This window comes from Sinocyclocheilus anshuiensis, unplaced genomic scaffold (genome assembly GCF_001515605.1).
Source record: "Sinocyclocheilus anshuiensis isolate Anshui unplaced genomic scaffold, SAMN03320099.WGS_v1.1 scaffold2020, whole genome shotgun sequence".
NCBI lineage: Eukaryota > Metazoa > Chordata > Actinopteri > Cypriniformes > Cyprinidae > Sinocyclocheilus > Sinocyclocheilus anshuiensis.
The window spans coordinates 220,170-237,327 of record NW_015557276.1 but is presented as its reverse complement, the minus strand read 5'-3'; the positions used below and the strand labels follow the sequence as shown (position 1 = coordinate 237,327).

The 17,158-nt window shown below is 36.9% G+C and overlaps 2 protein-coding genes across 5 annotated transcripts in view; both read right to left on the bottom strand.

Moving 5' to 3' along the window:
* Positions 1-4,967, bottom strand: part of rnf13 (ring finger protein 13) — a 23,940-nt gene extending 18,973 nt beyond the window's left edge. Inside the window, exons 1-3 of the mRNA XM_016474461.1 lie at positions 4,890-4,967; positions 3,086-3,222; positions 2,911-2,991 (exon numbers count right to left, since the gene is read on the bottom strand). Coding sequence (XP_016329947.1) covers positions 2,911-2,991; positions 3,086-3,222; positions 4,890-4,932 — 261 coding nt within the window. The 5' untranslated portion in view covers positions 4,933-4,967. The remainder of the gene's footprint in view (positions 1-2,910; positions 2,992-3,085; positions 3,223-4,889) is intronic.
* Positions 4,968-9,580: 4,613 nt separating this feature from the next.
* srfa (serum response factor a) overlaps positions 9,581-17,158 on the bottom strand; it is a 40,202-nt gene continuing 32,624 nt past the window's right edge. For 2 of the 4 annotated variants that reach the window (XM_016474475.1, XM_016474477.1), the window contains 4 exons: positions 13,852-13,947; positions 13,576-13,767; positions 13,312-13,388; positions 10,990-11,668 (listed from right to left, as the gene is read on the bottom strand). In XM_016474475.1, coding sequence (XP_016329961.1) covers positions 11,579-11,668; positions 13,312-13,388; positions 13,576-13,767; positions 13,852-13,947 — 455 coding nt within the window. In that variant the 3' untranslated portion in view covers positions 10,990-11,578. Of the gene's footprint in view, positions 9,978-10,989; positions 11,669-13,311; positions 13,389-13,575; positions 13,768-13,851; positions 13,948-17,158 lie in introns of those variants that run through there. The other 2 variants (XR_001632999.1, XM_016474478.1) reach the window with 2 other exon arrangements.

Genomic DNA, 17,158 nt, shown 5'->3' with positions numbered 1-17,158 from the left:
TCCCTACAAATTTTGCGTTGGGTTCAAATGTGGTGAATTTTGACACTCGAATGTGCAGCACTGACCAACAGCAAGTCTCTTGGTTAAGCAGTAACGTTGGTGTGGGTGGAGATGCGTAACTTAGCAACAAAGCAAAAATGAATATCCATAATCCATTTCTGTAACATGCAATATTATAAAATTATCTATTTGGAAAGCAGTTATTTGGGGTTGGTTCGTTTGCTAGCTGTCAGAATGGCTTTGGATGTTTATTTTGTTGTCGCATTTCATAGCATTCGCTTGCGGAATTTCACTGATCAACGATAAATGTAACCTCAACTTTATGGGTCATTCACACCAAGGACGATGACTATAACAGTAACTATAAAGTTTTAATAATTGCTCTAATTCTACGAGAATAGCACAGTCTGCACTGCAAATATAACGATAACGACACTGAGGAACAATATTGTTCGAATCACTTTCAGAACAATTAGAGGCAAACTGCAGCGGGAGAAAAATGCAGCTTATAGTAAACAGAACGTTATTGTCCGTTGGTGTGGACGCTAATATAGCTATCATTACAGTTATCTTAATAGTTAGCGTCCTTGGTGTGAACAGGATTTAGTAGTGGCAGACGACTCTTATAATTATCGTCCATTGTTGTAGATACTAATATAGCTATCGTTATAGTTATCTTAATGGTAATCATTCTTGACATAACATCAGTGCACACTTATAATAAGAACGTTATTTTACATTGGTTAGGACGCTAATATAGCTATTGTTATAGTTATCTTAATAGTTATCATTCTGGGTGTGAACAGGGTTTTTAAGCTGCAGTCAATATAACATCAGTGCACACTTATAATAAGAACGTTATTTTACATTGGTGTGGACACTAATTTAGGACGTAGATAGAAAACGCAAGGGTTTGCGACACTGATTCTCTGTCATGTGACCAAACGAGAAAACTTTGCCTTTGTTAACTTGCATTGCAGCCATGTGTTGAGCAGCCAGTTGTACATTTGGAAATTTACTGTATTCTTGCATGATTTTAATTGGACTCGGATCCTTCCACACTTTCCAAGGCATTTTGGCTGGAATACACTACACGACTTTTGCCCCGATTTACAGTCTGGAGAAGTTGACACATAACAAGGCACACGTTTCGGCATGAGTTTGTTGTGATCGGAACAACTTTAAAGTCTGGCGGTGTGTGAGACCCTCTGTCGTGATGTCTAGCGTTTCAAAATCTGTTCCGATTTTAAAAGTCGTGTAGTGTATTCCAGCCTTTACTCTGCTCCGTCAGAGCGTTCTCTAGCGTTTCAAACTGTCAGACTGTCTAAAAACCCTTAAATTAGCGCCATTACAGCCATCAAAGCCGTAACAAGCTCACCACCTTCAACAATACATTCCTGGACATTTACTGTCGCAACTGCTGTAACAAATGTTCTGTTTTTGGTGAGGACTAAGACAGACTGCTTCTTTAAAAGATTTTAGTAATTTAGTCCATTTACTTGTTGAATATCAGCCAGTTATACTATTAAAGGGCAGCGGTTATCATCCAAGCATCTCTTAAAAACACATCTCACTGGATTCTGATGGACCCTACACGAGCAAATTATACAGTGCTTCCTCACGATCGACCAGTCATTCAGGCAACTGATGGTGTAAATCAGTAGTTTTGCACATCTTCGTCATTAGAGCTTCTGCTTTGAGGTCATCAGCTCTGCAGATGAGAGTAAGATTTCACATTAGCGGAGACGTGGAGCGGGTTTTGGGTCAATCGTCTCCACTCGTCACATGGATCAGGGTCAGTGCTGCTACCAGGTCTGGGGGTCAGGTCAAAACATCTTTTTTTAACCCCCTTTACGCCATCTGGGTGCTGGAAAACAATCTGGAACAGCTGACGTTTGCATAAACTCTATTTTCAGCATCATTCCTCCAGTCTTCAGTGTCACATGATCCTTCAGAAATCATTGTTATATGACGATTTGCTGCTCAAGAAACTTTTTTTTTCTTTTTATTTATTATTATTATCAATGTTGAAAACAGCTGAGCTGCTTCATAATTTTATGGAAACTTGAGATACATTTTTTTTTTCAGGATGTTGATTTTATGATCAATAGAAAGTTCAAAAGAACAGCGTTTATTTGAACTAGATTTTTTTGTAACATTATAAATGTCTTTACTGTCACTTTTGATCAATTTAATGCATCTTTGCTGAATAAAAATATTACTATTTTAAAAAATTAAAATAAAAATAAATAAACAACAAACAAGCAAATAAAACGCACTGACCGTAAACTTTTAAACGGTAGTTAATTATTTATATATTATTTGCAAGTATGTTTTATTTTATATTTTCAAATAATTAAAATCTTTCTATATGTATTTAGTGCACTTCACATTAATCCAGCCAACCTGAATATTGTATTATACACAGTAAAGTAATATTTATTGATGTTATTAAGGTGATCTAACCTATGATGTCCAAAAATATTTCTGAATAATATACAAATATTAAAATAAAGAAAAAAACTACACATGAAATTTGCATGTTTAATTAAAATGTAAACAAATTGAATTAAACAAATTTAAACGTATAACAGTAATTGCAGTTAATATAATAAACATAATTAGGTTATTATAAAATGATCAAATCACACCTATCAGGCATAAAAGTCATGGCTTGCCTTTGCATTTTTAATAAACTTCAAGATTTTAACAGGGAATCTTGCTTTACTCAAATAAAAAAAAAAATCCTTAATCAAGCTGCAGCAAAATAATGGCAGATCATAACCGAGCGATCTAGTGAATGTAGTTTGTAGTAAGGGCACTCATTAGGGTTTGGAACAGAACCACTGGACAGAAAGGCTATTTATTTTAAACATTGTGTCTGTCATCAATGTCATGCAGCCAGCTCACCTTTAGTCCTTCACTGGGCAGCCTGTAGCCAAATCGAGCTGGCAAATCATCAAAGTTCTCCGTCTTATTGTCGAATGAATACTGAAAAACAAACGCACCCATGAATTACTGTCTGCCAACCATGTGTTTAAATGCATCTGAGTTTGCTGTTGCTGTCCGTGTGTCAGAAGCTTACAGCGGATATGTCGGCCTCCACGGGCAGGAGGTTGAGGAAGGCAAATATCTGAACCGTGAAAATGGTGTAAATCTGTGTGGCAGAGAGCATCAGCATCCCCAAAGAGAGCAGCATCTTAAGACCTGCTTCAATTACACCTGCAAAGGCAAGGAAATGATTTATTAGACATTAGCAGGAAGTCCCCGAAAAAAACATTTCCTGTTTCTGTAATGATAATGATGCAGACACAAGGCTACCGGGACTATGATAACCAGCCAAACCTTCACCCTCGTCAATTTCTTGCTCAACAATGGTGTTTAAAGGGTACATTGACACAACAACAAAGTACTAAAACCAGAAATGTTTTTCCTTTGCATTTCTGAAAAGTTTGCTGCATTCTTCATGCCAGGCCAGTAGTTGGCGATGTCACTTTGTAAAGAAACAATATGTGACCCCGGCCCACAAAACCAGTCAGAAGGTCCGTTTTTCAAAATTGAGATGTATACGTCATCTCAAAGCTGAATAAATCAATTGTTAGGATAGGACAATATTTGGCCGAGATACAACTATTTGAAAATCTGGAATCTGAGGGTGAAAAAAAATCTAAATATTGAGAAAATCATCTTTAAAGTTGTCCAAATGAAGTTCTTAGCAATGCATATTACTAATCAAACATTAAGTTTTGATATATTTACAGTAGGAAATGTACAAAATATCTTCATGGAACATGATCTTTACTTAATATCCTAATGATTTTTGGCATAAAAGAAAAACCAATCATTTTGACCCATACAATGTATTTTTGGCTATTGCTACAAATATACCCCAGCGACTTAAGACTGCTTTTGTGCTCCAGGGTCACAAATATGTTAGCGCATGACGTCGCCATTTTCACAAATTCATGTTTTTGTAGTTAACACGGAGACAATAACAGTATCATTTACAAAAACTTGCACGATTTTCAAAAGTTTGTGTTTTCAGGCCCCCAAAATGTCACTGTCGTGTAAATTAATGGCTTTTTGTTTTTAGTTAAAATCGGTGTCGTGTAAACGCTGTCTGAACTACAAGGAACTACCAAAAAAAAAAAAATCATTATTTTCACAACACTTTTGTTGTCGCCAGTCTCTCGTAAACACGGATAAACCACGCCCATATTACAACAAACCACGCCCATATTTCAATAAACCACGCCCACACGTTCGTAACCCTCGTAAATCTCGACATTTATCGCCGAATAAAAGTAGTAGGCCTAATGGTTGCAATTTTCACTTTACTAAACTCAGTTAAAATGAGTGAATATTATTATACAATTATTGATACAATAAATTAGTACAAAAATACTGTAAAAAAAATTACTAGCAGCGTAAAAATGACTAAAGAGGGGGCGGGGCAAGAACAGCAACACTTAGTAACATTTCTATTTAGTATTAAATGCGTACAAAAACATAACCTTCAACCCTAAACAAACCCTTTAATCGTTCATCGAAATGTTTGACTTCTTTTTATGGTTTTAAATGTTCTATCTAATCTAATTCACTCACGTGATGCAAAAACCACCTTTTTATTCTCCTATAAAACAGCGGGCTGCAAGAAATAAATGCTCCAGCGCCTGAAATTATTACATACGCATACAATTCAGTTCTGTTTAACTGGCATCTGCTTTATAGTCACTCAAAGCGTCCTGGATCACATCGGTTCTGCTGGAATTAGCGCGCTGGCTAACAGCAAACAACACGAACCGATGCACTTCAGCTTTACTCGGACGGTCTGCTGTGAACCGAAGTCTGCTCATCCAAAAATAAAACATATCGATATTCACACTGACGCGCAAAAGGGGGAAACGACCGAAGAGAGCAGTGAACGATCATCCAAACGACGTGACTGGAGCTCAATCAGCTCAACACTGCAGCACGCATCAGCGACTTACCATTACATTGGATGGCGGTCTCTAGTCCACGATATAATACACACCCGATGACATTACAGCAGAGTCAAACCACACACACACACACTCACTCACTCACTCACTCACTCACTCACTCACACACACACACACAGCGCCCTCTAACGCACAGAGGCACCACCAACTCACACTAACCCAAATTGGACGCAAATAACTGTTGACTAGAAGGGGGGCACATTTTGTGTAACGTTAGACGCTTGAAATATCGTCTACAAAAATACCGAGTAAAGTAACGTTATCAGGTGAAACCGCTGCAGCTGCTGTCTGGGTAATTGTTTGCTATATTACACTAAGAACAATGCAACCGCCTTAAATCACACACCGTCTCGTTACAACATGAGAATTGTTATTTAAACGTACTAGCTAAGTGCTAAATCCCATCCTATTTCTTATTCTAGTTCCCGGGTGACCAAACTGCACCGCAGTAGAAATCAAAGAGCCGACAGGGAACGTTCTGACTATGTTTGTCCGTTAATTCTAATAGAACATTGGTTCAAACTTAGCTGGTCTTTACATTACATTACATTTAGTCATTTAGCAGATGCTTTTATCCGAAGCGACTTACAAATGAGGACAATAGAAGCAATCAAAATCAACAAGAGCAATGATATACAAGTGCTATAACAAGTCGCAGTTAGATTAATGCAGTACATGTAGCAAGGGTTTTATTATTATTATTATTATATAATACATAAAAAGAAAACAGATAGAATAGAGCAAGCTAGTGTTAGAGGCCTTTTTTTTTTTGCTTTTGTTAATTGTATAATAAATGAAAAGAAAACAAATAGAATACAAAAAGATTAGAAAAGCAAGTGTTAGTTTTTTTTTTAAAGAAAATAAGCAGTTAGTAAATAAATAGACTGCAAGTCTAAAAGGGGCAAGTTTTTTATTTTTATTTTTTGTATAAAGAATAGAATTAGAATAGAGAGTGTTAGAGTTAGAGGGTCAAATAAAGATGGAAGAGTTTTAGCCGATTCTTGAAGATGGCTAAGGACTCAGCTGCTTGGATTGAGTTGGGCAGGTCATTCCACCAGGAGGGAACAGTTAATGTAAAAGTCTTTTATTCATTTAGCAGACACTTTTATCCAAAGCGACTTACAAATGAGGACAATAGAAGCAATCAAAATCAACAAGAGCAATGATATACAAGTGCTATAACAAGTCGCAGTTAGATTAATGCAGTACATGTAGCAAGGGTTTTATTATTATTATTATTATATAATACATAAAAAGAAAACAGATAGAATAGAGCAAGCTAGTGTTAGAGGCCTTTTTTTTTTTGCTTTTGTTAATTGTATAATAAATGAAAAGAAAACAAATAGAATACAAAAAGATTAGAAAAGCAAGTGTTAGTTTTTTTTTTAAAGAAAATAAGCAGTTAGTAAATAAATAGACTGCAAGTCTAAAAGGGGCAAGTTTTTTATTTTTATTTTTTGTATAAAGAATAGAATTAGAATAGAGAGTGTTAGAGTTAGAGGGTCAAATAAAGATGGAAGAGTTTTAGCCGATTCTTGAAGATGGCTAAGGACTCAGCTGCTTGGATTGAGTTGGGCAGGTCATTCCACCAGGAGGGAACAGTTAATGTAAAAGTCTGTGAAAGCAAGAGAGCATTGCAATAGTCCAGCCTGGACAGAACAAGAGCTTGAACAAGGCGTTGTGAAGCATGTTCCGAAAGAAAGGGCCTGATCTTCTGAGCAAATCTGCAGGACCGGACAGTTTTAGCAATGTGGTCTGAGAAAGTAAGCTGATCATCAATCATAACTCCAAGGTTTCTAGCGGTTTTTGAAGGAGTTATGGTTGATGTGTCTGGTGAAACTGTGATGAAACAATGGGTTTGATGGAACCACAAGGCAAGGCAAGGTTGAGTTGAAGGTGATGGTCCTTCATCCAGTAAGAAATGTGTGTTAGACAAGCTGAGATGCAAGCAGCTATCTTCGGATCATCAGGATGGAATGAGAGGTAGAGTTGAGTGTCATCAGCATAGCAGTGATATGAAAAGCCATGTTTCTGAATGACAGAACCTAGTGATGCCTTGTAGACAGAGAAGTGGTCCAAGTACTGAGCCCTGAGGCACCCCAATAGTTAGATGTTGCGACTTGAACACCTCACCCCTCCAAGATACCTTGAAGGACCAATCTGAGAGATAAGACTCAAACCATTACAGTGTGGTTCCTGAGATGCCCTTTGCCAATAGGGTTGTTGGTCTTTAGTAACATTCTCAAAACTTTAGTACAAAAACGTTGCTTATGGAACGTTTTTTCTAGTTAGTTGGACTTAATAGTTTCAGAGAACATTCAAAAATGACATTCCCATCATGTTTGCAAAATTATAAAATGGAACATTCCCTTAATGTTGCCTGTAATGTTTATATAACCAAGAAAAAAAAACTGGACATTTTGAACTTTCAGAGAACATTTAGAACTTGTTTTCTCGACTTAATGGAAATGTTAACAAAACTTTATCAGAACATGTTTTTAATAGCCTACACCGCTGTTCAGTGAATTTTCACGGGTAAAATCTAGTCAATTTAGTGAAAAAGTCATATTTGTCTGAATCAGGAGAGAAATATACAGATCAAGCACCAGCGAAAACGGTTCAAAACAGGGGATGGACTTTATTATGAACTCGTATTTTAGCCTGAAGCAACGGTTTGAAGTTAAAAACATCTTCATGATGGATTTGTTTCTTACAAACACAGCTTTTCACTTCACAAGACATTAACTGATGGACTGCAGTCATGTGGATTATTGTGGTTTTTATCAGCTGTTTGGACTCATTCTGACGGCACCCATTCACTGCAGAGGATCCATCGGTGAGCAAGTGATGCAACGCTACATTTCTCTAAATCTGATGAAGAAACAAACTCATCTACATCTTGGTTGGCCTGAGGGTGAGCACATTTTCAGCAAATTCTCATTTTTGGGTGAACTATTCCTTTACTAACATTGGAGTATGAATGCTGCAAAAACAAAAGAAACACTGCCTTGCATATTCAGTCCCGAGAACATTAACTTATGTTGAATATTTGGTTAATTTGACAACATTCAGATACTAACTGTAAAGTTGAAATGGAAAGTCAAGTGCATTGCATTTTGGGATACAGTATTCAAATTCTGGTAAATATAGTTAGAAGCAAACATTTGCATACTATGCACTGTGAACTTACTGCAGAAATAATACAAGTAGTGTGCAGTATGAGCAATATTTGACAGAAGTTGATTTACATGAAAACATTACACTATTTTAAAAGGCATAATTCACAATGTCCTGCTTGTGTAAAATTATTCTCAAATCTTTCTTTTATTACAAAAGAAAGCTCTATACATAATTCCAGCATTACTTTTACAACAAGTATGTATTAGTGGTTAAAACAGGATTTCGCTTTCATCGTTCGTAATATCAACTTAAATTTTAATCAAATTAAAACTTACCCAGCATGTAATACAAAAACAAACAATCTAATAAAACAAAACTAATTCTTCAGAAAATGGCACTGTAGAAGATAATGAACATAATAAAGCAAATAATTCATCCACGACTGGTTACACTGTGCTAAAGGAAAGAAAAGAAAAAGCACTGTCAGATGTCGGTGCTTCACATTAAAACTAATATATACAGTCCACTAAATACATCCAGGGTGCAGAAATATTCAAATTTCAAATGCAGCCATTTGAGCTACTTAAAGTTTTTGGAAGTCAGAAATCCGATGTACAATAAGGGCCATATACAGTATATATAGTACATTCAACACTTTCATCTAGTGTTTACACAGTTTCATTTCTTATAACAGCCAATATAAAGACACTCAAACACACAGGTCATATTTCACTCGACAAAAAAAAAAAAAAAGTATTAACAGTGATGATAATACTTCACATAAAGCAAAACCACATTTTTTGCAGTGTGAAAATATTTTCATGACGTTTTCCCAAAATAAATATTCTCAAAAGGTGATTATTATTACTGTAATACAGTAAAACTATTTTCATAAATTAAAAGCTATTTAACAAATACTAACGCAATATCTAAACACATTGCAATTTACTATCTTTTAATTAATTCGTTTTGATGTATCAAAACAGCAAAAATGTAGTTAATAGTCACAAGACAAAAAATAGTTTAAGGAATAGTTCACCTAAAAACACCGATTTGGAGAAATGTAGCATTGCATCAGTGTCTCAGCAATGGATCCTCTGCAGTGAATGGGTGCCGTCAGAATGAGAATCCAAACTCGTATTTCAGCTGTAAGCAATGGTTTAAAACAGCTTAATAATGGATTTGTTTCTTACAAACATGCATCTTTTCACTTCTCAAGACATTAACTGGTGGACTGGAGTGGTGTGGATTACTTGTGGATTATTGTGATGTTTTTAATCAGCTGTTTGGACTCTCATTCTGACGGCACCCATTCACTGCAGAGCATCCATTGCTGAGCAAGTGATGCAATGCTACATTTCTCCAAATCTGATGAAGAAACAAACTCATCTACATCTTTGATGGCCTGAGGGTGAATACATTTTCAGCTAATTTTCAGGTTTTGGTGAACTATTCCTTTAATATTTTATGCAAAATATATTTTTTCTTTTGGTTGGGAGTGAAATATGACCTGGACAAGTTCTTGAAAGCATTCATGAAATTCACCCAGGAACATAATAAACAACTAAAGAAAGTCTTCCCCTGGACTTAAAACGCATCAATACTGAATAAAACAGTCAAATACTTTTGTTCTGGCCGCTTCATAAATCCCACAATGTTTTTTCATTCGTTATCCGGTTTGCGCTGGTCAAACAGGTCGACATGTTGTGCTCGGTTCCACAAACTGAAAAGCCACGAAACAAAGAGAAGACGACATTCCTGAAACTCTCGGTATTGCCATGGTCCATATAAATCCGTTTAACAGTACGAGAAAAAGGCTTTATGGTCCAAACTTGCAGTCTGAAAGAGTGAAATCTATGGAGAAAAAACAAATGAATCGTATATATATACATACACAAGTCGAGATTTACAGCCCTTTGGATGACCAAATGAAATATTTGACATAATCCTTTCACATAATTAAGGTGACAGAAATTAAAGAAAAAAAAAACCATTTACAATATTAATATATGGGTGCACGTATAAACTCTTTCACTACATTTGATTTAATTTAAGCGATTTCAGTGAAAACAACAGTTGTTTTGAACAAAACTTGCCATTCTAGTACCTAGTAGCAGATCCATCACGTATTTTATTATTTCGGTAAACTAAAGCCATGAGAGCACAATCCGTGTCATTTATTCACTTGACATGATCGCGCAGCACTGCTGTTTTCGGTACGTTGTCATGCAGTGCAAATGCAAGTCAGTGTTTTCCTCTTACAGCATCATAAAAAGTGAAAGCATGTGAAGCCTTGAAGCAGAAAATTCGACTTCTGACAGCTAGATTCTCTCCAGCTATCGGTACGTACAGTATAGTTTGGCACAGTATTACAACATGGAATGGCATGCAATCTTTTTTCTGACATTTTTGTAGTACGGATCATGTTTCAATCCAAATTATAGCAGCACACTGAAATAACTGGATCGTTTTAGAGTATCCTATAACTTCTAATTGAGTAACAAAAGCCATAGAGAACGTGATGAGGATGAAAAAATTGTATTTTTAGACATGATGTTTAAGAACTGATGGATTCAAACTGTAGATGAACTCCCTAGTGAGTGCTGATGGCAGTGCAAGAGTATCTAGCATTACTTTAAGGGCAAGTTCGCTCATAATTTTCATACTCTCGTGTCTTTCCAAATCTGACAATGCTTGTAAACAGGAATGGATACTGCTGAGCTCTAAAAATGACAACAAGAAAAAATTAGAAAAAGGTGGGACTTGGAGCTCGACTGTATCAGTCACCATTTATTTAAATGGAGAGAAGTTTGCACATTCTGCAAAATAACTTTTCTTTTTTTTTTGCGTCTGAAATGACATGAGAGATGGAAAAAGATGACAGAATTGTCCTTTCTGGGTTAAACATTCCTTAAAATGATAAATAACACACAACCCGCCATTAAAACTATACCAAAACTATGCTAATTTCACAGCATAAATGCTTGAAAGTATCGATTTTTGATCTCAAAAGATTCACAGATCTTAAAATGTATGGAGGTGAATTACAAATCAGATCAAGAGAGGCATTCCCCAAAAGACAGAAAGATTGAACTGAAGATACTTCAACTGTTGTACAGCGAAGAGGTTTTGAATTTACTGAAAGCGAACATAACTGTCCATCTTTCTGCAAAAGCAGGTGAAGACCCAGCAGTGATGGTGCAGACGTCTCTATGAAATCCTGAAGTATAGATGCGTGTGAACAAACATCATCTATTATCACACTACCCACCAAAACGAGTCCGTGAGGAGATGCCATCATCCTTCAAACGACCCATTACACCTCATTACGGGTTTCTGAACCCCACGCAGTGAGAAGGCAGTAATAAATATAATGGCAGTCTGATTGCATGGCATGAGTGATCCTTGGAGAATCAGTGTGAGTGAGCGGTCACACCGGCCTTGTGCTTCATGAGTCAGTCTGCTTTGGGATTGTCCAGATTGACCACCCGCAGCTCCGTGAGGGTGCTGCTGCTGCTACCGGTGGCCTGCTGGTTTATTAACATCTGAAAGGACAGAAACAAAACTCTTATCCGTCTTCATAAACATACAGGCAAAGCTGAACGTGAAGAAACAGCACTTTCCTAACTGTCAGTCATACAGTTAGTTATCTACAGCGGCATTTCAGTGCCACGTTAAAAATAAAAACAGCAGTTACAACATTATAAGAAAATTTCGAGAAAATCGGTTTGTTATGAGAACAAAATGGTTTTGAATACAAATACAAATGTTATGTTACGAGAATAATGTCAAAACGTTCAAAAGTTGAAAAGTTTTGAGAATAAAGCTAATGTTTTGAAAATGACAGCACAGTGTTACTACAATAAAAGCACAATGTTTTGAGAACAAAAAGCGCAGTTGTTTTGAAAATAATGGCATGGCGTGACTAATCTTGTAACATTACAAGAACAAAGGCGTAATGTTATGATGATAAAGTCATCACAGGAGTAAAAGCCTAATGTTACAAGATTAAAGGCATTGTTACAAGAATAAAGCATAACATTAAAATAAAGATGTAACATTACCAAGATGTAAAGATGTAACGTCACCATGTTTAAAAAATAAAGTCATAATATTATGAAAATAAAACTGATTTGAAAATATCAACATAACGTTGCAAGAATAATGTCAAAACATTACAAGAATAAATCTGCAGTGTTTTGAGAACAATCTTATAACATTACATGAAACAAAGGCATAATGTTATAAGAATGAAATCATAACATTACTAAAGTAAAAGCCTAATGTTACGACAATAAAGACACTGTAACATGAATAAAGATGTAACAATACAAGAACAAAGGCATAACAGTATGAGAATAAAATCATATCATTATGAGAATAAAGGTGTACTGATACGAAAATAAAGGCAGAATGTTATGAGAATAAAGGGATTGTGTTTAACGAGAACAAAGTTGTAACAATACGAGAATAAAGTCACGTTTTTAGAATAAAATTGTACTATTCTGAGAATAAAGGTGCTAAGTTTTAAGAAAAGGCTTGGGGCCAGATTTACTAAACAGGACAAATTAATTTGAGAGCACAATTCAAACAGCGCCGATGGGAGTGGAAATTTCTGCAGGTGATTTACTGACAATGCTCAAATTAAAAAACACAGACGCACGCAGCCAGATCATTTCCATAATGACCAACACAATCTACCAAGAGCAGCGCAAATTAGCATCTGCTTTAAGACATGCTTTTTTTGGAGCGTTAAATAATGGCGCAAATACCAGTAATTTGACAAGCGCAAATGTTAGTAAATCATGATTCATTTTAATACTGTCCTCCCATAAATATTGCATCTGAAAGGGAAACTCCTACTGCGCGTCTTTAGTAAATCCGGACAGTACTATTTTAATGGCAAAAGACAGTTTGCGCTGGCGCACGCTGTTAGTGAATCTGGCCCTTAAAATTGTGAAGCAGAAATATTGCACAAAAAAAAAAAGAAATCCATTATTACAAGAAAAGACGTGACTCATGAAGAAATTGTTTTTTCTATTAACTAGAACATTAATAGGCCAGTTTCAGAAGCTACTTTCACACACAAAACCCATTAAACTTTCAGATACAAAAATGCAATACATTTCCAGTGAAAACTGTGTGAGTGAAAGTACATAGAGAGTATTTTTACTGTCCGCTATATTACCGAATGTAGTGGGACGGCTGAAACTGGGATCTGTACAGTTCCAGGAGGTCCCGTGAGAAACATCTGAGGAACTGCACCTAAACACGACCGAAACAAAACAAAGAGCTTTGTAACAATGAAATTACGGTGCGTTCAAAATGTCAGAATTAGCATATTTACAAGTTTTCAATGTTGTTCCAAGACTATCCGTGCATCTTATTAAGCCAATTCAACCGAGACATTGACACACCGATATGCCTACACAGCTGTGACTGACTGACTGACCTGAGTCTTGGGCTGGCGTGTGGGACACGTGCATTGCAGTGGGTGGTTGTGGGAAGGTGTTGAGCACAGTCAGACTCCCGTCGGCAAGGGTAGGGGTGGATGTAGCATACATGACGTGCGCTCCAGGGTACATCATGTGACCTGCCACTGAAGAAGGTACTGAGGAAGTGACTATCGTAGCGGTGTGGCTTGCTGTGGGAGAGACAGAGGAGACGTCTTACTGAAGTCACTGATCAGAGCAGTATCGGTGCGTCACAAGGGTGATGCTGTAAGTACCAGTGGAGCTGGTGGAGGTCCGGCTGATCTCTGGACTGCTGTCACTGCTTTGAGGGTGAACCTGGATGGCCTGTAACTGTTGAGGCATCGTACCACCTGATATACAAACCACAGAAACATCCTCACTGCAGTTTCTACTGGCCATATTTACATGCATGAATCAACAGTGCACACTAAAAATAAAACTAATTAAAATCATTTTCGTTAACTGAAATAAATCTGAAATAAAATAAAAACTAGATGGAAAAAAATTCAACTTAAAAAAACCTAAACAAAAATTTGACATGTTGCCTTGGCAACCAGCTAAGATAACTATGAATAAGTTGAAGTACTTATATTATCAAAACTGAAAAAAAAAGAACTATTAAAAAATTATAAAAAATGGCAAGCAAATAACTAGAACTTAAACTAAAATGAAAACTGAACATTTAAAAATAAAAATTAATTAAAATATTAATAAATACTTAAAATATTAGATAAAAACCATAAACTTAAAAAACCTAAACAAAAATGTTAAAGAAATGTTGCCCTAACTAATTTAAATAGTTTAAAATATGAATAAAATTTAAAATACTAAAATGACTAGAAAATAAAGCTAAATAGAATTCTTTTTTTTTTTTTTAAATGTCTAAACAGACAGACTTGGGGCACTACCCTAAACGGCTTTGTGCAAATGTTTTTTGATTGTTTTATTTATTTATTTTAGTAACAAATATTGCTCATTTAATAAATTATATGTGACCCGTGCTGGTAAAATGATTCGGAATGTGCATGGGCTAATTTTGAGCTACAGGCAAAACAGGAGAAAAATATTGATTTTAGTCGATTTTGAGGTTTTCACAAAAATGAGTTCATTAATCCCTCGTCTATCAGTCAAGTCAAGTCAAGTCAAGTCTGCTTTATTGTCAATTCTTCCACATGTACAGCACATACACACAGAGAATTGAAATTGCGTTACTCTCAGACCCTTGGTGCATACAGATAACACTAACAGTAGAACATAAATACAGATAAAGTTTATGTGTTGGTGTATTTTTGGGAACACACTCTTTAAGTCTGCGTGGTTGAAATCCCCAGCCAAGATGAGAAAAGCATCGGGGTGGGCTGTCTGCTGTTCACTGATGTGCTGGTACAGTTCATTTAGTGCCTCGCTCCTGTTGTTGTTGTTGGAGCTGGGAGGGATGTATACAGCAACGAGCAGTATGGCTGTATATTCCCTCGGTAGATAGAACGGCCGGCACTTAATAATCATAAACTCCACCAGGGGTGAGCAGTGTTTGCAGACCACAACAGCATCGCGGCACCACGCGTCATTGATGTAAACACAAAGCCCTCCGCCGCGGGTCTTACCTCCCTCGACGCGAGCTCTGTCCGCTCGATAGCATGTCAGCTGATCGAGATGAATAGCGCAGTCCGGAACGCTGTTGTTGAGCCATGTTTCCGTGAACACAAAAACACAACAGTCTCTTACAGTCCTCTGAGTTGAGCGTAGTAGTCGGATGTAGTCCAGTTTATTGTCCAAAGAGCGTACGTTAGCCAGTACGATGGTGGGGATAGCTGGCTTGTGTGAGTTAGCCGCTAGCCTAGCCCGGATACCTCCGCGCTTACCCCTCTTCTGCTTCCTCTCACGCCGCTTGTGGCGCCTCCGCTGTGGGCGAGATGCAGTAGTGGGGGTCGGTGATGGTGTGGGCCTCCGGAGCAGACCGAGATCCCGCAGCTCTTCGGCGTGCGCAGAGTTTAACTCTAAAAATGTGGTTCTGCCGACATCGAGCAGAAACTCACGACTGTATGCGCGCTTAGAGACAGATAGACGCGACGAATACGTACAAAAACACTGCGACTCACAAGACAAAAAACACGAAAACACCTTTCTGTCGGGAGAGTGAGAAGCCGCAGCGTGTGAACGCGCCGCCATCTTGAGTGTACCTCAAGATGGCGTATCGATCCCAATGCTCTAAATAATAATTGTAGATGTTTAATTACCTTTATTTGAACGTTTTCTGAGAGGAGTAGGCTACCTTTTCTCTGCTCATTTCTCACGCTCATCATAAACGCGCTTCCGACTGCACGCTATCCCGATAAATATACACATAGTGTAACAGTTAAATGTTACTTAGGGTGTTATTCTACTACCCATCATTAGGGGACATTATGGTACTCTTCTGCTAAGTTTAAATACAGTTAGGTGGTAGAAGAAGAGAGAGCTGTTTGGTAAGAGGAAAGTATGGCTTCCCTCTTGTAGCCTTAGTTTCACTGAGATGTCCTGATTGGGAAACATGTTGTTTTATGCTCAATCAAAATAAGGTCCTTTTTTTATGCATATTCACAGTGTGGCTGTATAAATTGCATTTCATGGTTTTGAGGTTTATTCTAATGTTTGTTAATATGTTGTTTGTAGAAGGACTCCTTTGACCTATCCTCTTTAGCTGTATCAATGGTGCATTTACTACTGCATGGTACATCTTGAAAATATAAAGGACTCATTTCCCTGCATTGCATCTCCTTACTTTGGGTCATCGAAACTGGATATTAATCACAAGGATAAGAACCATTTACATCTGCCTTTTCTACAAGGTTTCTTCTTTCATTTTTGGACTGGGACATATAAGTATAACCATCTTCATTACATGAACATTTCGTGCTCATATTGTAACTGTTCATTTTGTATATAGACATATTTTTGTATTGGTTTTCTTGGGTCTTTTTGTACAATTGGTTTATGGTATGTTATTTTGCTTTGGGGTTTATTATTGTGAATTTCATTTTTGTTGTTTTTCTTTTTCATAATATATCTCTGCCAAGAAAATCAGTTGTCTGTTCTATGGTTCAACCTCAACCAGTTTAATGATTGTGAGAAGTTGGTAGGTAGATCCCTCCCAAAGGAAAAAGACTTTCAGATTTATAACTATTACTCATAGAAGTACGAGTTATAATAGTATACACAAAATTACAGTATTTAAGTATTCACGCAAACATAATCTCTCCAGCATATTCAGTTGTCAGACACGACTGAACGGGACTGGCTTCTATGGTCAGATGAAACCAAAAAAAATAGCTTTTTGGCAGCAAACCCACCAGATGGGTTTAGTACAAACAGGGATAAAAAGTACCCCGTGCCCACTGTTACATATACTGCTGGATCTTTAATGTTGTGGGTAGGGCTGTCGCGATTCGTCGATTTTATTAGACTATTCAATTTTTTTAAATCCTCGACTTAACTTTGCTTGCGTCGACTAACCTGCAAAATACCGGAAGTGGCGCATTTCACAGACGAGAATGTATAAAACACATTATTAGTCTGTTTTCC